Source organism: Sinohyriopsis cumingii, chromosome 3, assembly GCF_028554795.1.
Source record: "Sinohyriopsis cumingii isolate HCF-2022 chromosome 3, ASM2855479v2, whole genome shotgun sequence".
NCBI classification, from domain to species: domain Eukaryota; kingdom Metazoa; phylum Mollusca; class Bivalvia; order Unionida; family Unionidae; genus Sinohyriopsis; species Sinohyriopsis cumingii.
Window position 1 is genome coordinate 86,427,147 of NC_142963.1, and position 24,722 is coordinate 86,451,868.

The 24,722-nt window shown below is 35.4% G+C and overlaps 1 protein-coding gene across 4 annotated transcripts in view; it reads left to right on the plus strand.

The window, feature by feature from the left end:
- The window catches only part of LOC149803241 (uncharacterized), a 269,706-nt gene extending 245,945 nt beyond the window's left edge, over positions 1–23,761 (plus strand). For all 4 annotated transcript variants that reach the window (XM_089952882.1, XM_089952884.1, XM_089952881.1 and 1 more), the window contains 4 exons: positions 646–3,157; positions 5,081–5,219; positions 7,024–7,114; positions 8,112–23,761. In XM_089952882.1, coding sequence (XP_089809008.1) covers positions 646–3,157; positions 5,081–5,219; positions 7,024–7,114; positions 8,112–8,917 — 3,548 coding nt within the window. In that variant the 3' untranslated portion in view covers positions 8,918–23,761. The remainder of the gene's footprint in view (positions 1–645; positions 3,158–5,080; positions 5,220–7,023; positions 7,115–8,111) is intronic.
- The last annotated feature ends 961 nt before the right edge of the window (positions 23,762–24,722 follow it).

Sequence of the window (24,722 nt, forward strand, 5' to 3'; positions counted from 1 at the left end):
TGCCAAAAAATGGCATTAAACCCTACAACAACAACAACAGCAACACTGAGGCCAAAATAATTGTTACTGGTCATTGCCTACCTTTGCACTTTTTCTCCCTTGGTAAAAAATAAAAGTCCTGAAATTGATTAATGCATCTAATTGAGTCAGTTATGCCCAGTGCTTTGTACATTATATATACTAATCATTATAATATGTACAATATTTAAAAAGAAAGAAAGAAAAAAGACAACTACCCACCTACCTAAGTTTTAAACCAGTGCAATAGGAAACATACTTTTGTGCCTAATAAGGAATTATAGCTAACATTGACAGGTGAGTAGGATCAGAGTAAAAAGGAGAGGAACTTAATTCTAATTCATATTTCTCATTTGCAAAATATCCAGTAATTTTAGATTATAGTACAAGTTTGCTATAGAAGATGTCAGAATAGACTGTTTCATAGTGGAAATCTCATACTGAATGATTTTCAGTCTATTTGGATTCGTTTTAACTCAAAGAATTATATTAACTCTATATCCATATATTCCTTGTTTTTGCATAGATTTTTCATACAAGATTTGTTACAAAGTTGTTATAAATGATTATAAATAGACCATTATAATCGTGATTAATTTGATTTCTTGATTCATTTGTCCTTTGCAGATGGGTCCCTCACCTTCAACAAGTCAGTGGACCAAGGTGATGAAGACAGCCAGTCACTATATACCATCATGGATGAGGGGATCAAATCCTGTGATGAATCCCCATCCTCAGACCAAAATGAAGATTCCAACATGTCTGACATCAGCAGTCCTCCAATCCCACCACCACCACCACCTTTCCATGAATTAAGCCTGGTGTTTTCCAAACCTAGCCAGCCACAAGTACAGCAGTTCACGTTCCACACCAAGATTCCTGGACCATCTGCCAGCTTGAGTCTGGTTGCATCCGCAGTTCAGAAAAATACACCAGTGTCAGCATTCTCAGGAACAGGGAATTCTTTGTCACCAAAAAGTGTCACTTCTATCAGTTCTAGTTCAAATAATGGCAACAATAAACCACGACCAAAAAAACTAAAACCAAAAACTCAGCCTAAAGCAAAGGTGATCAAATTCCATGAATACAAGGGACCTCCAAATGTGGTAAAAACTCAACAAATAATTCAGCAGAACAACACACAGGAGACTCCATACCATGTTCTGCTTCAACAGCAGCAGTTGTTTTTACAGTGGCAGCTGGAGTTCCAACAGAAGAATATGAATAATATTAATGTTCCAATCTTGGTGCCAGCACAGAATGTGGTCACCCCAGAAGGTCAACAGGGAACTCAGTTTGTGTCATCTAGCCCTGTTTCTTCAGCCACCAATGTGGCTGTAACCTCTGTTGCCTCCATGACGACGGCTCCTATAACTATTACCACACAAAATGGACCTCAAACAGTTATATCAGTGGCAGCATCTCAGCCAGCTGCACCCACTCCTGCTACAGTAATTAAAGCGAGTAAGTTTCAACATCACATTAAGCTGGAATCCTCATTGCAAAATCAGATGACAACTTCAGTCAAACCAGAGTTAATGCTTGTTGCCCAGCCTCAACCTCAGCTGCCACCATCAGGGATACAAAACCCACTTCCCATCTCACAACCAGCCCCTAGATGTAGCAGCAGCAACAAATCTCAGAACAAGAAACCTAGTAACACCTCATCTACAGCTTCAAAACCAATCACATCCTTGGAAGACATGAAAGTGGCTGATCTAAGAGCAGAACTTAAGAAAAGAAATTTGCCAGTATCTGGTCCAAAACCCCAGCTCATTGAAAGGCTTAAACCATATACAGATATAATAATTCAAGCTTCACAGAATTATGCTTCATCATATAGTGCTCGTTCTGTTACATCCCCAGCTTCAGTTCAGACATCACAAGATTCGGTGATGTCACCCACTAGTACAGTTTATTCACCTCCAGGGTCTGTGGCTCCCAATGAGGACATCATTGGCTCAAATGCTGTGTCACCTTTGGCTCCCATTCACTCAATAACATCAGTGGTAAGCATGCCATCAGTCATGTCACCAGAGGATCCAAAAAGCATTTCTCCACCTAATACCCCTCCAGAATTTCACAATATCTTGACACCAATGTCGCCAGATATGATCGACATTCCTTCCCCATCTAATGCGGCCATGGGACAACAAACCAAATCACAGCAGCTAAATGCAAGTCAGAACTCTATAGCTATGAACATTGATATTTCCAGGCCTCCATCTGTGATGGCTGATGCACCCATGGAAGTTGATTCATCAGAGTTATTCCTTAATGTAAGTCAGGCAAGTCAGGTATTGACTCAAACTACACCCACAACAATAAAGTTTCTTCAGTCTCCTCATGCACAGACACAGCAGCAGCAACGGCCACTAGTTCAGGTGGTGCAGCCACAGCCACAACAGCAGCAAGTGCAGATTTCACAATGCCAGCTTTCCCAAGAGGAACTTCTTAAACAGCAGCAACAGAAGATAGAGGAGCTTCAGAGACAGCTAGAGGAGTCACAGCTCAGGTTGAAGCTACAACTACTGCAGCATCAGCATATGCAGCAGCAACAGCAAAATCTACAACAGCTGCAGCAGCAGCAGCAACAGATTCAGCAGATTCAGCAACAACAGGCACAACTACAGCAACAACAGCAACAGGCAGCACAGCAGCAGCAAGCAGTTATGTCAAAACATGTTCAGTTAAAGCAGCCAAATTCTCCTCCACAAGTAATTATCAATGTGACCAACAGTAGGGCAGTCTCTCCACAGCATCAACAAACCTCTCCTGTTCCACCCCCACCTCCTCCTCCTCCTCCTCCTCCACCGCCACTTCCATCACAAACACAGGTGGGACTAAACAGTGCCAAGTCTGTACATATTCCTGCCCAGTTACTGCAGGCAGTTCAGACCACTCATGGACTACCAGCTGTGATTGTCACCAGCACCAAATCAGACCATGATAGGAAAAAGCCAAACTTATCAAAAAATTTCAAGAACCAGTCCATCAATCATAGCCTAAAGTTGGGAGGCAAAATGGTATCAGTGGCTTCAGCTCCTGCAGAACTACATCAGTTTATTCTCACTACCACAAGCACACCTATTTCAAGTTCAGGTCAAGCTCCCATCAATGGAATCGTCACTCCAGCCAGGTAGATATTTATGTCACTACTGCTTGCAGCAGAGGCATATTCATTTAATCATTTCATCTTTTAATCTGTGCTAAGAAGCTTATTAGCATGATTGTGAAAAAACACTCAGCATGGAGAAATGCGTATTTGTATTTGTTTATAGATGACCTGATAGATTTTATTTTCAGGACATTGCAGCAATTTTATTCCTTTTTCTTTTGTTTTTAAACATTTTAGTTATTGCCTGTTGGCCTCAGTATAAAACAGTCTTGTGAATGCATGTGGTCTTGGTATTTAATGGAGTTCTACTAAATTTGACATAATCGTCATCTGGACATGTGTTCCCTTGAATTTTGTCATATCCACCTTAGTGGGGAAGCCAGATACAGCAGTCTTTTCCCGTCTTCTCAACAGTTTTTGAATTGTTCATTTAAGTTTTTGTGTATATTTCTACTTTATTTTCTTTGTACCTGGCATGACTTGTTATGAAACTAAGACAATTCATATGAGATAATGCATGTTTGTCCCTTCGACCTTTGGATTGTGGTCAGTCATAGTAATTTTGCATTAAGGTTTTGGCTAATGTTTTTCTATATGTTTATATTTCCTCAACTCCTTTTATGGATTCTCATCATTAGATGGGATGGAACATTTTGAGGCTTAGGCAATTCATTCTGTGATACATTAGCTTGTCCATTTGACCTTTTTGTCACAGATGTATTAAATTGCATTATGCTTTTAGTTAAAGTTTTCCTTTACTTACATTTCTTCAACCTCATTATGAATTTTGTTCTTACTTAGGATGAATGATTATAAATCTAAAACAATTCATTCTCTGACAAACAAGCTTGCCACTTTGACCTTGGGATCAAAGCCATAGTCATAGAAACTTTGTATTAAGGTTTGGGCTGAAATTTCTCCATTTCTTAATTTCCAAAACTCATTGATGGATTTTCTTCATAGTTGGTACGAGATCATACAGCTATAACAGCACATCCTGTGACACGTTCACTCATCTCTTTCATCCTGGGGCCAAGGTCTATCAGAAAATTTGCATTAAGGTTTTTAAGGTTTGCATTTATTATAGCATTTTGGCCACTGTTACTAAAAATTTAAAAATCTTGAAAGGACTTTTAATTATTCTGGACAGAATTTCATCAGATTTGATTAACAGTATACTGGTATGAAGACCTTTCAGGTTTATATGAATCATGCTGATTCATCATCGAATACAGACACTGTTGCTAACATTGGAAACAAATGATCCTAATCTACTGTTCAGTAATGCATCATATGAATCCAGATTTTTAGGCCAACTGCACTTTGCTTTTCGTTAAATTTTGAGCTCACTAGTTCATAGTTTTCATTAGAAATTTTACTAATGATTCATCTTCATCATAGGGGTTGGGATTGCATTTAGAAGAAGTAGATTGCTAACCATTCCACTAATTGTGAAAATTTTTTTACTTTTCCTTCATATTTCTTCATTTTAATTTTTCTTTCAGTGCAAAAAGTACACTAAGGTTGTATGCAATCCCATTAAACACAGCTCTCTATAGATAAAGGTCAAATTTATCATGTTTGTAAATAAGCTTAGTGTTTAATATTTTCTGTATATATTAGCTTACAAGTCTCTCCAACTGCAAACTGCACAGACCCAGATCTGCTGTCACATAATGTGCTGGCAGAAATGTATTTTTGAAATTTAATAGGTGTAAACTGTAGAACACACAACACAGACCCTTCTCTGATGGCACATTATGTGATGGAAGATCAGGTTCCATATTGTTTGCGGTTGGACTTTTCTTATAAGCAAGCACATATAGTATATGTTTCTATCATAGTTGGTAGAAAAAGTGGTGCTTTATTGACCTGGTTATATTACTAGTGTTACCTTGTTATTGCAAGACTTGACACTGTCAGATTGAATCCAATCTGTTTCAGGATGTCATTGCCTGGGTCTCCTGTAGATGATGGTAATATTAAACAACCACTGGGTAAATCCCAGTCCAACCCATTCTTCATACCCCTGAAGGAGCCGCCAAAATATGATGAGGCCATTAAACGCAGACAACAGCAACAGGTATTTCCTTTTATTATATACCTGTCAATGTTCTGGCCTAGATTGAGCCAGATTTTTACTCTCAAATCTCAAAAGTAGGAGATTGTATATTACCATACTCTCAGATTAAGCTGGAAATACTTTTGGCTCAAGGTTTCTTTGTTTCAATTGAACAAGCATGAATAACTATGTCATAGCCTGACTTGACACACAAATAGAAATGAATAACTATGCCATAGCCTCACTTGACACACAGATGGAAATGAATAACTATGCCATAGCCTGACTTGACATACAAATGGAAATGAATAACTATGCATAGCCTGACTTGACACACAGATGGAAATGAATAACTATCCCATAGCCTGACTTGACACACAGATGGAAATGAATAGCTATGCCATAGCCTCACTTGACACACAAATGGAAATGAATAACTATGCCATAGCCTCACTTGGCACACAAATGGAAATGAATAACTATGCCATAGCCTGACTTGACATACAAATGGAAATGAATAACTATGCTGTAGCCTGACTTGACATACAAATGGAAATGAATAACTATGCCATAGCCTGACTTGACACACAGATGGAAATGAATAGCTATGCCATAGCCTCACTTGACACACAAATGGAAATGAATAACTATGCCATAGCCTCACTTGGCACACAAATGGAAATGAATAACTATGCCATAGCCTGACTTGACACACAAATGGAAATGAATAACTATGCCATAGCCTGACTTGACACACAGATGGAAATGAATAACTATGCCATAGCCTCACTTGACACACAAATGGAAATGAATAACTATGCCATAGCCTCACTTGACACACAAATGGAAATGAATAACTATGCCATAGCCTCAAGCCATAGCCTCACTTGACACACAAATGGAAATGAGTAGCATACTCCTTAAGAAATCTGCATTATCAGGTTCGAGCAATTTGTTCAATCCTGCTGTAAATGACTGTTAAAATAATGCTGGCATTCCCATGCCTTTCACAATGTCCCACCTGAAACAGCTCAGAAACAATCAGCTGAGCCTCATTTTTAAGGTTCCCTAGTTATTCAGCTGGTGGTGCCTTCTCTGATGCAAAATTTGACAACTTCATAATAGTTCTGAAATCATATATATGGGTCGGCTGCCCCTTTGTGTCAAAGAACTCGTGCTGTTAACAGTGATAGTAATGAAAATGAGTGTCTGTTGTTGTACATGTTTCATTCATAAAATGATATTCATGCACATATCAGCTGCTCATAAAACATATTCATGTGGATATCAGCTGTTAAAAAAAATGAAATTTGTTTATGAGTTTAGATATAGTTCATATCAAAAAGGTTGAAATTAAAGTGATTTTTTACAAATGTTTTGGTGATTTTATTTTATCTAAAACTGTTGACAACTCTACTTGATTTAGCAATCAGGATTGCCTTACTGTGATAATATTATATACATCTCGGAGTGATAATAATGGGAGTATTCTTGATAAATCTTGGGTCAGGATTTGCAATTCTTTCTTTAATATTGTGGTACAAGTTATGTGTTTGATCTAGGAACTGAATACATATTTCCTTGAACTGAAAATTATAATTTCAGACCTTAGCTACAGCCAAAAGAAATTAGTTTTGGCTTGGTTTAGAACTTCAGTTAAAGATCTTGTAGGCAATTAGTGTCATTTGTACAGAAAATCCCTTTCAAATGTTGACATTTTCAGCAAGTTATCATATATCTAATTGGTTTGCTATTATCATATGAAAAATTTTAATTTCTTTGTGAGATGAATGTTTCAAACATCATCCGTCTCTTTACTTTACAGGGGACTACTTCCACAGTGCAGGAATCTACCAAAACTCAGCCTGCTACACACACCATGGATGATGTTCTAGAAATACTCATACGCAGTGGAGGTAGGAAATATATATTTGCACTTTTGAAGACGTTTTTGTGCCAAGATTAGGTTAGGAGCGCATTCAAAATCAAGCCATAAATTTAGCTAAAAAATGTTGGACAGATCTGTAGTCTGAAATCAGTGAGTATATAGGTTTAGATATCTAGATGAATTATGAAAAGATGCCGTATATAATTGCTTATAAGCTAAGTCCAACAGCATAGGCCATGATCTGCTGTTGCATAATGTACCAACAGTTCATGGTCTTACATTATTTCTTCAACTGATTATTTCCAACAAACTGCATAGGGCCAAGTGTGATGGTGCGTTATGCAACATCAGATCTGGGTCAGTGCAGTTTGCAGTTGGGGTCAACTTAAATCTGGGTCAGTGCAGTTTGCAGTTGGGATCAACTTATAAGTGAGTATAAACAGCACATTTTCGTCTCGATTCCTTAAGTTTTTTTACATGCGTTAGTTCAGAATGTATCATTAAATTTTTGTATGTCATTCAGACTAGAGTCAGTGTTTGCATTTCATACCTGGTTATCCATGCATGAAAAACTTCATGGATATTGAAGCAATTAAAAGGAATGTCCCAATACTGTGGTCAAGTCATTGTTGCAGATGTCATTGTTGTAAGGAAATGGTTTGAATTAAATGGAGCATTGTTGAAATATACTTCTTGTAAAAGATTCATATTTTAACTGCAAGACCAATGGAAAGAAGTATCCCTGAACCTCGGTGCATTTTTAAAAGACCTTATTTAGGCATATTAAGGTTTATTCAGCACACATATATTTTTGGTTTGGTTCTTTATGTCATAGGTTAGAAAGACAAGCTTTGATATTTAAATATTTTGTAGTAGACTTTTTTATTAGAGGGACTTCCATGCTCATCTTTTTATGCACAAATTTCTCTCATGATAAAATGGGGTTTGTTTTGGTTTGATAGTGAAAAACTGACACATTTAACATTTGCATATTATTCATATCCGTTCTTTGACCTTTGTTTCAGAGTTGCCACCCAGTGCAGCACAGGAGCCACCTCCAACTCCAAAAACAACAGTACAGACTGACACAGTATCCACAATCTCGATTGCTCAGGCAGGGACCATGCCAGTTGAGAATTTTATGTCCTCTGCAGGAACTCTTCAGCTTGTTACAGCTTTCTCCACAGCCGCCATCAGTGACAATAATACTGTGGAAAATCCAACAAGTGTTCAGGAACCACTTAGCAGTGTTCCTCAAACTTTCAAACAGGAGCCACTCTCACCACCCAGTTTTACAGAGCCAGCAAGTTCACCACCACCAGTGGAAACAAATACAGACTTCTTAGATATCAATGATATGTTAGGACAAGATTTGAATTCTATGGACTGGACCTCAGATCCAACATTCTCTGGATTAGATTTAACTGACACATCAAGCATAACGACAGATTTTGATTTCAAGCAACATTTTATTAATGAGAGATCATTACTGGAGTTTCCAACATCACATTTAAGTAGTTCTATGAAGTCATTCTATGGCTCAGAGCCAGATCTCACAGCACTAGGTCTATCAGACACTGGTGAAAACTCAAATATGCAAATAGATGTTCCAGACTGGTTTGATGTTATTATGCCCAGTACTGGGATGACTCCTTTGAGTGGGAATGCCCCAGTGTCCTTTCCCTCTGATCCCATTTTGACCCCTAGGACTCAACAAGAAGTATTGGATTTGTTCAGTTTTGATGATACAGACTTCAGTACGCCCTCAGAGCTGACATATGGTGCCAATTGGGACAAGATCACAGAAGGAACAGCATCTAGTACTAGTTAGGGTTAAAACCAACATATATTGCTACTGATGTGGGAATCCCTTTGAAGAAAGACATCTTTTCAAATCTTCAGAATTGTAAGGCCAACTGAGGGCTGAATCTGCCAACAAATTATGCAGAACAGTATCTGCCTAAGATATGCTTTTGTATAATTATGGTATCAACACAGAGGTAATACAGATGATGTTAATGATTAAAATACATCAGTGTGTTTATTAATGGACCAAGAACAGCGCTCAACATTTACATGTATTGAATAAAAAAATATTTCTAATATTATTGTAAAATCTACCAGATCTGGTGGCAGTCATCAAGTTCAGTAACAATCTCAATACTCTATGTAAACGTGGTGAGACATGTAACTCACCTTTCCCTATTCTTGTGTTGAATTCTGTGAAAGTTTTACATCTCAGACGTTGCATAATAGATCATTACACAGCTTGCAGAAGAGACTGCATTGTGCAGAGATACAGGGGTAATAGATCGTTGCATGGATTGCAAGATGCCTTGCATTCTGCAGACATACAGGGTTCTGATAATTTAACACCTAATAACTTAAAAAATTATACACCCCTTTGAGACATAGTTTTAATGCAAAAATAGCATATGTAGTTATTTTCCTTCACCATCATACTAATTTTTGATGATGTTAATAATTCTGATAATGATTATGTTGATAATTGCCATGGTAAGTGCCTATATTACATAGATTAATAATCACTCGGACTGAAAATTGCTTAAAAGATGACAGTCATAATATTATCACTCAGGCAGGATTATCCATGTAAGATACTTCATTGTTATGCAGATCTGTTTTCATACATTGTCAGTTTTATCACATTATTTTATAGTATGCTGAGCATTTAGTTTTAGTTGTGAAAAATGTGCTTGTTAGGAAGATCACATTGCAACCTCATGGAATGATGCAAATTTTGATGTTTTGTGATCAAATAGAATATTTGGCTTTTACAACATGATGAGGAACTCTGTGCTCTGGACCTATTGTCATGAAACTATCTGAGCACAAAAGTTTGGACTTGTACTCAGATTTCAGAAATTTTGATCTTTTATAATAACTGCAAAATTTTTGGTAAGATCGAGCAACTTTAAGTTCTATTTTTAATTGTTAAGTAGAAGTCTGAGTTTAATTCTAATGTTCAAATAGTTTGACAACTACATTTCCTGGGCTGCTTCCAAGGAGTGATATATTGTATTATTAAACAAGTTTCTTCAATTTTAGTTATTTGTTCACAAAGTAAGACAATTGTTTCTTGATAGACTCTGTCAGATAAACACTTCTGTAAGCTATTTTGATCACCCAGTAGGGTATTGGTTTCTTGAGCAGAATCCATGTTTTTGTACCACTCCCCACCAGCTTGTGGAACTTTGGAGGGATATGCACTAAATTTCCACCTTAAGTTCAATGGAAAGGTCTAATTTGTACCATTTGATTCTTTTGCTAATATATCTTGATGTAAAGGAAGTCATTCAGATTGTCTCTAGATTCATGTCATATATCTTTATCAGCAAACTAGGCATTCCTGTGAATGTTGAATGCTACACCAGCAGGTCCAGCTGTATACCTGTGAGTGACTACACAGTTTAGCAGACCTGTCAGATCCTGTGGTACAGCATGTGACAGTCAGTCTGGGTCCACATCAGCACATTGTACCCACATTTACATACTAGTAATTACAAAAAGACTTTAATAAAGAACAAAATGTACAGTTAAACAATGGCTTCTGTTGAATCTTTGATTTTCTTTTGTAGAGAAGAAAAAGGGAAAAAGAACTTGCATTTGAAAATATGTAAATTGTGATATTTTATAGCTCTGTAATTTCAGTTGTGATAGCAGAAAGCTGTTTGGGTCAGTGATACATGTAGTATGCTATAAAATAAACACGATTTGTTTCACTTGTAACAAGAGATTTGATTTTTGTTTTTATAATATCCTTTATGTCAAAGATTGCAAAAAATAGGCATACCCTTCCAGAATGTAACAGAGAACCATCATGTCAGTTCTTTGACTATAGTTCCAGCTGTGGATAATGAAGTTAGGTTACAAAATGGTGATTTTTAGAAAGTTGTGCAATATTTTCTTAATGTTCCATTATCAATCGAAATTACAACAGAATCAAGTGAAAAATCAAATGTTATGGAAATGATTTTTTTTATTTGAATATATGTGTTAAAAAACATGAAGTTTTCAAGTTACTTCAGTTCCTGGTCATAAGTTCATACTCTTCTGTAGCAGTATCTTTCAGAGATGGGTGTGTTGCATTTTGCTTGGGATATGTATATCAAGCTTGTATACAGCTCTTCTCTCACTCCAAAGGTCATACAGTTATTAGAATTAAGTAGATTGTTCCTAATAGCTGCAGCTTTGAAAATATTTTTTGCATGGTCAGTATGTTAATCTACTTTACTGGGACAGACAAAACTGATTACAAAAGATGAAAATGGAGAGAGGGATCTGTATGTATGTAGACATGATTTCATAAATACAACTTTGGATTAAAATTTTTATTGAATCTAGCAATCTGATTGGCTGAAATTTAAGTCTGACTTAAAACTGACCAATCAAATATTTTAAGTCTAGACTTAACTTTATGACTTGTATTGGTAACATTGGGGCCAGAACTGTTATAGCAAGCATACAATATATACCTTCTTATAAGTCAAGTCCAACTGTAAACTGCATGGACCCATATCTTCTATTGTATATTGAGCTGGATGATCTGGGTCTATGTAGTTTATTGCAAGTAATCAGTTGAACAAACAACATGGACCCTGATTTTCCATTACATAATGCACGAGAACATTTGTGTCTGTGTTGTTTGCAGCTAGACTGATCTTAAAAGTAAATAAAGTAGTTATTTTGTTGTATAGTACATTAATAAGATGAGCTTGAAATCTGTTTTCATGCAGCATCATTTGAGTTGAATAAAACAGGATGTAGACATTTGAATTGTTACTATATGTATATACTTATTATTATGTACTGTTATATAGAGCGTGAAGTGTTATCTTCAGATACCGGCTTTGACTCGGTTATTGGATTTTTTTCTTCTGTATAAGGTTGGTTATGAGATCAGTAAAGTTACTAACCCAAGGCATTTCACAAAGAATTTCACCTGTTGATACACTTTACAACTAATTGATCTTGAAGAGTCCTAACTCCAATTGAAATTGTGCCTTAACTCTGATTCACTTGTGCAGTACCTGACAACAGATCTGGGTTTATCCAATTTTACCCAATGGTTTCATGTTTTGCAGGGATTACAAAATTCTCAAATACTGATTTTATGTACATTGGTTACTAAAGTTGACATTATTGGCTTACTGTAGGATATATTTTCTTGGCAAGATCTGAATTTGTTTTAAATTTCGGTTTTGCTATTTCCATTCATTTTTTTAATTTCCCTTGTCTTTATATCAGTAGTTAGTGAATACTTTTAAGTTGACTGCCTAGACCCAGATCTGTCATTGCATAATATGCTGGCAGATTAAGATCTGTGCAAGATTTTTAGAAGTAATAAGTAGAACAGACAGCTCAGACCCTGATCAGCCTGCGCTTTCTGTAATGGCAGAACAGGGTATGTATTGTTTGCATTTGGGCTCAACTTATAAGCAAGTACGTATGGTAATGATTGGACAGTGTATTGCTGTAAGTTTAGCTGCAGAAAAGTTTATATTTCTAGTCAGCCTTTTGATACAGGTGAAGTTCTTTACAAAGTGTCATTGTTAACCAATTGTTCCCATATTTTGTATGCTATTATTTCATGAAAGTGACATGTTTGTGACACTTGTGGGTCCAGTTTTATCGGAATGTTGCTATTTTTCTGCATATTTTATCTTGGATTTTTTCGTGTTTCAAAAGATAAAGATTAAACTACTTTTTTTGACCAAGCATGAAGTCTGTATTTTGATTCTTGCTATATATTTAACTGCTTTGGGTTTGATGCATTCCGTTGTAAAATCATTGCTTCACTTGGCAGAGTTTCAATTGACCACTCATAGGTTATATTCATTGACTAACTTCAGTTGCATGCAAAGTGGATGTACCTCCACTGTGATGATACTTTGGATGCATTGGGGACCAGTGATGGAAGAATCAATATTTTTCACATTTATACTTTTATATCCTAAAACATTGGGCACATTACATCACAGTGTAACCTGCCATAGTGGACACTTCCACATGCCAGATACCTCTTAATAATGGATGCTGTCAGAAACCCAGTTAAACTCCTTCTTTAAATGTCCTTTATATAGTGGACACCTGTCTTACACAAAACTGTGATTTTTATATAAATTAAGTTATATATAACGGACATCATAACCTGACATGCACGAATTTGCCTCCCATGCAGCTTGGCATAGAATCAGTCAAATTGTACAAAGATTTATGAAGCTTGGTTTGTTTTGACAGTTAACTACTTGTTGGGCTATGATCAGTTTTCACTGTCACATTACATCATGAGTTTACTTTACATTGATGTGATAACTACTCAGTCACTCTGTCACATTACATCATATGTTCACTTAGCATTGATGTGATAACTACTCGATCATTCTGTCACATTACATCACAAGTCTACTTCACATTGATGAGACAACAGTTAACTACTCAGTCATTCTGTCACATTACATCATGTGTTCACTTAGCATTAATGTGATAACAACTCTCACAATACATCAAGTGTCCATTGATATGATAGCTGATATGATCTTGCTTCGGTCACATTGAAAAGAGTAGTGATGGTGATGGGCTTCCATATGATAAAATGGTAGCTGTAAATATCATGTGAATTAAACTGTTTATGAGAAAATGTGTGTGACTAGATCTAGCTCAAATTTAGTGTAATGGTAATAGTGTTCCTAGTTGAAATCCTTTCATCTCAAGGTATGGCGTAAAACACTAACTTTGGAGCAGAAAATTTATATAAAGTGGAGCAATGTGCATAAGATCGATTACTTCTGCTTGATTTAGCATTTCATGTTTTTTGTTAGTGCAATATTTGCTTATGAAGGAGGATTGTAGGTTACAATTAATAGAAGATAATATAAGTGAAGACATTAGATTTTGTACAGAATCACTATTGATGACACAACCATGTGTTAAATCAAATTCTGTAATGTTTCAGTATTCCTATTATTTAAAGAACCAAACTTTTATCCTAGAAGAATAAGAAGCAATGGGAATTCAAGTGATGGAAAATACTGTGACAAATACATTTGTTTCATGAACGTTTAGCAAGGGAAAAAAAGTTTTGTTGATGTCATCCACTTGAAAAGCTTTGATGAAACATAATATATATATTTTAGACACTGATTAATTTGCCAAATTTAATGTTGGAAAACCCCCATAAAAGAACTAGATTCTCTATTGACATGTTATGGGTCAGAGAGGTAAATTAGTTTGTCATTTCCTGAGATAATGTTAATATTTCAAGTCCAAGCCAGACTAAAAATGAAACGTGTGCACGCACACACACTTAAGGACCAACATCATTTTTTAATTACACAACTGAAGTACACATATTTAGCATTACATACATAGTAATAACTACTAATACTCATAATAACAGTACAGTCACACCTGTCTGTAAAGGTCAACAGAAAGTGGCCTTAATAAGTGGGTGCCCCTTAAACACAGTTATCGACTTATGAATCATACTTGAACCTTTCTAAACTGATTTATATTGAGGTTACCACTTTGACAGGTTTGTCTGTTCTAGTAGTTGTAGTAATAATAAATAGCAACCATTTCTATCATGATTTGAGTACTATTGTTCTTAGATTCAGTAATTGTAAAAATCTCATAAATTGTGTTGCATCAAAAATATTTTTTTAAACATTCCCCAGGTGATGGTACATCTTCTTTGCATTCATCAAGTAGCATAAATAAATTCAGCATAAAAAGAACATTTAACATTTTCAACCTTTAATTTTATATCCCCATCATTCATTTACCATATGTACTTGTTTGTGAGTCGAATCCAACTGCAGACTGCATATAGACTAGCATCAGCTGTTGCATAATGTGCTGGCAGACCTGGATCTATGTTAGGAGTAATCAGTAGAACAAAACAACATAGATCCTGATCTACTTGCACATTATATAATGGCAATTCAGGGTCTATGTTGCTGGCAGTTGTATTCAACATTATATATGAGTATATATGATATTAATTGCTCCAGTTATATTAAAGGGTAGAAAGCTTTTGAATGTTCTGACATCTTGTTCTCTCATGTCATATATGTCATCCACTCAGTGTTTGCAGAAAACATTTCAGTTTTATTTAGAAAAGTAAACCATTTATATTTGAAGAAAGGATTGCTTCATACACATTAGTAAAGCTCAAAATATGCAAATCAGTATTTTATATATATATATATATATATATATATATATATATATATATATATATATATATATATATATATATATATATGTGTGTGTGTGTGTGTGTGATGTACACACATACAGTTAAGCTAAATATCCTTTTTTATTGCTCTGTATTGTCAGCAAGTTATTTTCAACTTATTTATTATGATGTATTAAAACATGAAACTTGCATCAGTCAAATTTACTTTCAGCACTTTTAACCATCTACTGATAGATACTACAATTCTAACTATGCTGCTTTTTTTGGTACCAGTTGATGATACATGCTTACTTACTATGAATGCTACATTTTGTACCCACTGATGATACACATGTATTTATTATGAATGCTGCATTTTGTACCCATTGATGATACACGTATTTATTATGAATGTTTCATTGTGTTCCCATTGATGTTAAGTGTGTATATACAATGTATTACAAATGTTACATTTTGTACCAGTTGATTATATATGTCTATTTATCATCAGTGCTACATTGTGTACCCATTGATGATACACATGTATTTATTATGAATGTTTCATTGTGTTCCCATTGACGTTCAGTGTGTATTACAGATGTTACATTTTGTACAGTTGATTATACATGTGTATTTATCATCAGTGCTACATTGTGTATCCACTGGTGATACACTTGTTTTTATCATTAACTACATATTGTAGCTATTAATGATATATATGTATCTGATTAGTTCATTCTATTAATAGGAACTGTGCTCAGTTTGTGTTATTGGAACATCATTCATGTGCACCATAACAGAGCCAGTACCTGTACACCTGGATCCTTATTTCTAGTAGATCTGTATGTCATTTTTCCTGTGTTAATGACAATCTGAATGAAAAGAAATGACAATAGATGCACCAAGTTAATGGAAATAAGAAAAATCAGTTGCACAATGCTGACAAAATAAGACAATTTCAGGTGGACAAATTACTTGTAGGCTCACATTCTGATAGGGTGGCCATCTGTTTCTAAATATAGTATTCTGCTGTATAATGCAAGCAACATTGACATAGATCTGGTGTCAAACCAAGATGCTGGCAGATGAGGGTCTTTCTGGTTTTGTTACTTGTGCTCTCAAGCAAACAGCATGGGCCTTTGTGAGCTTGTCCACCATATAATATCAGATCTCTTCTGTATAGTGTTTATGGTGGGGTGTGCTATTTGCTTTGATAAACATGGTAATTCAAATCAAAAGACCTGTGATTGACCTTAAATGCACCAGCAGATCTGGGTCTATGTGGTTTGTTAGGGCTGGTCAGTAGAATAAACAATATGTGGGCACATTATGTAGTGGCTGATCCGTTGTTTGCAGTTGGATCCAGCTTGTACCCAAATTTTCAAAGTACTCCGTGTTGTTGCTGTATGATTCTGGTATCGAATTGATTTGTTAAGAAAACAAATTTATGCCTACTGTTGTCTCCAGCTGAATAAAAAGCTTTCTTTTAGCTAGAAATTTGTAGAGAATTTTATTTTACTGGGGACTGAGGTATAAACTTAATTTTTGAACAGTATATTCTCTTCTTCCCACCAACCAAAGCTACCTTTGTTTTTTCTTTAGCAGAGACCAGCAGGTAATGTTTTATAATCTTTTTCAGCAACTGACTCTCCACCTTACATAATGTAGATGCAGTATAAATTCCTGCATTAGTTGTTGTTGCCATCATGTTAATTGAATCCTATCAGTCATTAAATGTTTATGCTTACTGAGCATGGATCAGAACATAGTGAGAATTTGTTGTAATTTAAAATGCACATTTTTCACAAACTAAACAAAGAAAAATGGTTTCTGCCTAATATAATACAGATCTGGATCATACTTTGTGTCATACACCAACCAAAGTCATTGTGACTAAAAGAAGAAAAATGGTTTCAGCAAATAAATTTCATTTACTTCCACTGGACACATGGTGGACATGTAGTGTGCCATTCACAGTACTCTGGTTGTTTTGCTGACGGGGGTCTCTCACTATGCATATTTTCTTCCATCAAATGTAATTGTTGCTATAGTAAATGAACCAACTATTTGTATCAAGATTCAGACATTTTTCTTTGTTACAAGCTTTCCTAAATTTGTGGGGACTGCATCAAAGATGATATGACCTACCATATATATATATATTCATTCACTAATAAGTTGGGACCCCGAGTGGTCTAAAGTGCTCTCTGTTACAGATCACTGCCATCTCACCTCTGTCTGCGTGGATTCGAGTCTCAGATTTGGCCAATGTGGGTATGTGAGAAAGCTTGCCAGTAGCTTCTCGTGGGTCAGTGGTTCTTTCGGGGGGGGGGGGTTGTCGGGGTTCTTCCTCCACCAATAATACTGGCCGCCATGTATAATACTGGCCGCCATGTATAGCCTATCGTGTTCTGAAAAATGGCGTAAAACACTACAACAACAACAACTAATAAGTCCAACTGCATATTGCACTGACCGAGATCTGCTATTGCATAATACACTGGCTCATTTGGTTCACAATTTAATCAGATTTCATTGTTCACAGAATTTTGTCATGGCCTCTGATTCAGAAGCTGAACAAAATTATCACTTTGGTATCCATGTGCATCTCTCTCTCTCCCTCTGTATACACATACATACACACACACACATCCATGTAGACCTTAGATTAAACACTTATGTTGAAATATTTTTCTTAGGTAAATAAAACGGCTTCACTATCAGGTGGTCTCTTGTTTAGTATGCGTCATCTCTACTCTGTCAGAATGTACTCCACTCCTATTATTATTGAATACTGTACATTGTTTCAGTCATGAGCAAAGTACATGGTGAATAACTGAGCTATGTTATGTACAAGTAAAAAGATTTTTGTGTGCCCTTTACAAGGTTGAGCTTATCATGGTGTGATATCCTTTTGCCTGTTCTCAATTTCATTTCCTTACAATAACATGTTCACTATCATGTACTGTTACCAAATTTTGCACATAGCTTGCATTTGTGGTAAGGAAGAAGCTTGTCGGTGTCAATTCAAAAGGTCATGGTCGTCAATAAATTGGAAGAAGAGTACCATGTACAACTTATTATGTGTCATTCATTTATAAGTTTTCCCATTGTTTTCTGCTTAGTAACATTGAGGCCATACGAGATTAAGAGATGAAACTTGGCATATTTATATATATATATATATCATGAGAAGGTATGTTTTGAACCACATTGGGGGTCGTATCTTCAGGGTCACAGCTCTGTATTATAAGTTGGCCCTAAAACTTTTCATCCACTCAGCAACTTTAAGAAATGTTTGGAAATAAAGAATGGGACTTGGTATACTTCATCATTATTAGAAAGTGTGTTGTGTACGACATTTGGGATCAAATCTTCAAGGCCAGAGTCAGGATTACTTAACATCTGAATTTTTCCATCACTTTGTCATTTCTAATCTTTAACTTAAGAGCTGTTAGAAATTAAGGAATGAAACTTGGTATACTTAAATATCATCATTATAAGCTATGTTATGTACTACATTTGTGATCGCCGAGTGGTCTAAAGCACTCACCATCACAGATTACTGCCATCTCACCTCTGTGTGGGTTCAAGTCTCGGGTTCGCCCAATGTGGGTATGTGAGGAAGCTTGCCAGTAGCTTCTCGTGGGTCGGTGGTTCTTTCCGGGGTTTTCACGGTTTCTTCCTCCACCAATAATACTGGCGGCCTTGTATAGCTTATCTTATGCTGAAAAATGGCGTTAAACCCTACAACAACAACATTTGTGATCATATCTTCAAAGTCAGGGTCATGGGTCAGTATTTTAAGTTTTCCATTATACTTACCTTTCAGCACTGTACTTTGGAGCCCTCACATCTTTTGGGATGAAACCCAATATAATTGTATTCATTATCATTATAAAGTATCTTCAATACCAAAGAGGGGTCTCATTGTCCAAGTCATGGGTCAGTATTGTAAGTCTTATAATACACTTTCCTTTCTATAATTTAGAGCCCATTTTAGAAAGGATATGTAACATGTACATCAGCATTACCAGTGTGTTGGATACATATCTGCAAGGTCAGTCAGTTTGCCTTCATAATTTCCTTTCCATTCAATAAAATTTGAGCCAAAGGAGATCAAAATATGAAACCTTTTATATTTGTCATGTACCAATTTGGGGTTTTAGTTTCAAGGGCAAGGTCAAAGGTCAGTAATTTTAGGTTTCAGTAGTATTTCCCATCTGTTGTACAACTTGTGGCCTGTCTTCTTGTGTATCACAGTGAAGGCTGTGTCAAGGTCACTGATTAGTTTCTTCCTCTTTTCTGCACTTTTACTCTAGTGCCCTTTGACTAGCAGATCTGTCATGAGGGTCATAGACAAATGTTGTCATTGTCTTGATGATCTCACCACACTAGGTTAGAGAACAAAAGTTCAGAATTTGCTTGTTTTGCACTTATATTTGTACTGTAGAGTTCTTGACCTCATTAAATAGGTACTGCTGCTTAATATTAAATGATAATCTTTGTGCGCAGCATTATTGGAATGAGTCATGTATGTTAGTGAAACTAACCTGGAATGCATTGTAAAACAGACTTGTTTCTAAAGTATCAACAAAAGGGCATTGGCAGACATTGCCTTGTGGGTTTAATGTCATTTTCAGCATACGTTAGGCTTTGTATAAGGCAGCCAGTATGTTTGTTTGAGGAAGGACACAGGAAAACCCTTGGACAAACCACCAGCCCACAGGGAACTACTGGCAAGCCTTCTCACATACTCTAATTGACCAAGCCAAGATTAAACTCAAACAGAAGTGAGATGGCAGTGATCTGTGAAGGTGAGAACTTTTGTCCACTCTCCCACCTCAGACTCCAAGGATTTGCTGATCATGATCCCAACCAATTCAAACAGTTATATATAAACAATCACAATTATTACAGTTACATTGGGACACAGAGTGTATGTTCATGAGTGTTTTGAGTGCAAGCGTTTTGTGTGGTTCCCTGTGTGTTTTATGTGCATAGGCATGCATGTTTCATTTTGCATGTAAATGTGTTTATGTGACACTTTGCCCCTAAATATCGTATATAATATTTTATTCTTCAAATGACTTTTTCACGAGTTATGCAGTTAGCAACACATTTAAAAATTGTAAACTGATGAATAGTTTATATTTTACATTATGTTATGAATGTTGCTGACTTTTCAATAACCTCACGTTTACTGAGGTGTTTTTAAGAGAAAAACGGTGATCTGTCTGGAAGTGCATTATAGAGTTTTATGCTTTATGATTACTGTTAATGATTATATCATGAAAAAATCTGCACCCATTTTCCTTAAGAAACTGGGTTTTTCTGTTTTGCAACAGACTGAAGTGGTTGTACTGGGATTGATTTTTGTCACTTAATTTGTATTCACATCACACACATGCAAATGTAAGATCGCACATGAAAATCGTTTTTGTTTATGGTGTAGTTACCACTTGTTTAAATCAGTTGTTTAAATCAACTTGTTCCCTGGAAACTATTGATTAAATATACTTGCAAGTCTTTCTGAAGATGTTCTGTTAAGATGACTGCTATGCCTTATTTTTGTTTTGTTTTTAAAAGAAGTGCCAAGAACCATAATTTTTGTTAACTTTGAATGTAAATGAAAATTGTACAGTAATTGGATATATTTTTAAACATTAAAGAAGATGCTGTTAATAGTTTGTAATTCTACTTCCTAGGCTGCAGTGGTCATAATAGCTGCAGTTACTCTGTAACTATATAAACAAATCTAGGTACAAAAATAAAAATGTAAAGTGTATTATAGATATTTGTAAATTTTGCACAGTATTTATATAATACATAGATACTTTCAAGATATAATGTAGCAGTCTGTAGTTAAAATGATAATGCTGGTCAATTGTGTTGACTAGTTCAGTTTGAAAAGTCTGTCAGATCTTGGATGTAATTCACTGATTTGTATCCATACCATGGAATGAATATTTATCACAGATTTCAGAGAATTTGTTTGTGATATCTGGATCTGAATTTTCTTTTTCTCTTCCTTAACAAGACTATCATAAGGCATATTTTGCTCTGGAACATGTCTTGTGTGAGAGGAAAAGTAAATAATTTCAATTTAAATTTATTCTTGGTTAACTAAGAATCACTCTGATCTCACTTGATGATAAAATTCTGGAAAAACCCATTGAAAACAAACCTTATTGTAGATTTATTAGGACAGATCATTAATTACCCGATATTATCGTTTTAGTTGTGTTGGGGAGTTTGTAATGGAGAAAAATTTATGACTAAGGGGAGATATAATCAGGTGAATTTTGTTCTTTAAAAAAAAACACGAGAGAAAAAGTGAGTATGACAATAGCCAAGATGTCCAGATTTATTTTAGGAAAGTCTTTAAAGTAACCACAACTGCTAATCTTACCAGCTAAATTGTGTACTTAGAACCAAGGTACATGTTCATGAAATTAAAAAGCTGTCTACCGTTGGCTGTCTGGAGTTTTTCTGATGGTAAGTTGTCAATTTCTCTATCAAAGTATTTTTCAAAACATTTTCTTCTCGTTCAAGACAATTTACTAGAGATTTTCACATTTCCAAAAAGCTGGAAAATTGAACCATGCTACTTTTGTTGAAGGTTGATGACTGAAATTAATTTTCACCAAAATCATTTTTACTCTGTAGCAAGGCTGTTAAATAATTTAGAATAATCAAGAAGTTCTTAAGCCTGTATTGAAGACTGAAACATGTAATTTTGCACTATAAAACATTGTACTACTGCAGTGGGACCAAATGAGTCAATTTTTCTTTCTCTTGCCATGCATTTCCTAAAAGTTTCTAAACATGAAATTTTAGCTGTAGCTCCAAGGTTGAAAAGTTGGGTATTTTGTCGTCAAGTTTAAATAATAGAACTTTTTTTAATTATCTTTGTTTTTTGTACTAGCTAGCAAAATTTTAATCAAATTAATGTACGCCAAGGTATCACAAGGTTTTCAGTAAAACTGGACTAGTGCTCCAACTGACTTGATCTTCATGGTCACACTGTATTAATTTCTCCTGCACAAGTTGCTGTTCATCTACATGTACCTTGTATTCTAAAATTAATCAGATTTTGTTTGACAGGTTTAACTTTCTTTAAAATAATCTTCACTGAAATTATTACAACTTCACTCCTTTAAAGTTAGCTCTCCTTTGATACTTTTATTTTTTAAGGGCTTTGATTATTTCCATATTAAGCTGTAGTATATTTTTTGCATAAATCAGTATGCCAACTTATTTTCCTGGTAGAATTTAAACCTTCATAGGATCAAGGAATATTCATCTATTACTTGACCTTTTGGCATATAGCATATCTGTGTACAGCATACTTCCAAGTGTAGTCACTGTCTGCCAAAACATTATGTAACAACAGGGCCAGGGCCATGTTCTTCTTGGGTGCATGTCATATTTGTACATACACGCATTCAAGTCAGTCATACTGTATATACTTGCATTTCAGTCAAATCCAACTGCAAATAGGCCCTGATCTGCCCTCACACAATGCATGGGCAGATTAGAGTATTTATTGTTTGTTCTACTGATTACTCTCAACAGACTGCATTGACCTAGATCTACCAGAACATTATGCAATAGCAGATTGTGTTCTGTGTAGTTTGCTATATGTGAATATATATGGTAACTGCAAAAAGCATAAGCCTAAATCTGACATTGCATATGATCTGCTAGATCCATGCAGTTTGTCAGGTCTAATCAGTAGAACATAAAACCTGATCTGCCCATGTAGTATACAATGGCAGGTCATGATTTACTTTATTGGATCCATGCGAGTATAAATGGTACACATTCAGGTCTGACATCATCAGTGAAAAGTAGACAGATACTGGATTATCATTTGTCCATCCTCTGTTAATTATTTAGTAGCTAATTTAATTTGTTTTACATTCCACATCAATCTAAAAAATTAATCAACACCTGCTTAATTTTTCAAATCCAATTTTTTTGTGATGATAGGTTGAAGAGATGCAAGTTTCTTTGTTTTTTGTTGTTTTCTCATGCCTTGTGTAAATTGTTCAAGTTTGTCATGGTCCCAAAATGTTTATTTGTGATAAAGTTTGATTAATAGGCTTTCTGCAAATTGTTATACAAATTGAACACTCAAGCCTTTTCCCTGGTACAAATAAATAAATTTATCCCACTCCCCACCCAAATATTTCTGCATGAGCTTAGTATTTTGGTACAAATGCAAACATTTGCCAGCTGGCTAGTAGTCATTCCATAGCCTGCTGAACATTGCTATATGCCTTGATGTATTCTTCTCACATTGTATGTCCTATTACCTGCTGTTAATGTGCATCACATAACCTTGTACATGACATGAATTCAAACATATTCATAAAAAAAAATTTCCATGTGGAGTCTTTTGCTATTTTCTTACGTTTGATTGCATATTATACATGTGTGAACTGTACGAAATAAAAAAAATGCATTTCACCACCATTTTTTTGTAATATTTTGTTACCCAAAGTGATGCTTCAATACTATGCTTAGAACTTGTAAAATTTTAATTTATACTAAATTGTGAGGCATTAAGCTAATAATTCCAATGAATTGACTGTTAGTACTTGGTGTTGATTGATTGGCTGCAAGTGTATGGTGTTAGATTATATGTGTGGTGTTGGATGATAATTCTACTGAGTAATCTGTTTATGGGTGGTGTTGATAATTCTTCTGAGCAACCTGTTGCTGTGCAAGCTGTTTGTGGATGTTGATAATTCTACTGCGCAAGCTGTTTGTGGATGTTGATAATTCTACTGCGCAAGCTGTTTGTGGATGTTGATAATTCTACTACACAAGCTGTTTGTGAGCAGTATTGATGATTCTACTGCACAAGCTGTTTGTGAGCAGTATTGATGATTCTACTGCACAAGCTGTTTGTGAGCAGTAATGATAATTCTACTGCACAAGCTGTTTGTGGGCGGTGTTGATAATTCTACTGAGCGATCTTTTTATGGGCGATGTTCATGTCATTTTTGTATTTTATGATGAAAAGTAAAATTTAAAAGTTGTGGACAAAAATTATTTTAAAAAGAACATTTCCACAATGCTATCACAGTTTGCATTAGTCCACCATTTTGAAAATGTCTCAATACATAGTTCAACCGAGGTTAACTGCCTTCTGTGCTCACTGAAAACTACCTTTTGTCTGGCCTGAAACTGGAATAATTACACAATTTGTTAACTTTACAAAATTTAAAAGTTCTGAGAAAATGAGACTGGTTGCTTACTAATTTTGTAATGGATAAACTAAATTTCTTGACAGTAGTCCAAAAAATAAAACCAACCATTGCTCCTACAAAATCAATTTATCTGCACTTGTACAACACCTTATACTGTATGAAATGTGTTGCAAGATCTGATTTTTTTTATGGCATCTCACAAAATGTGTCCTAAA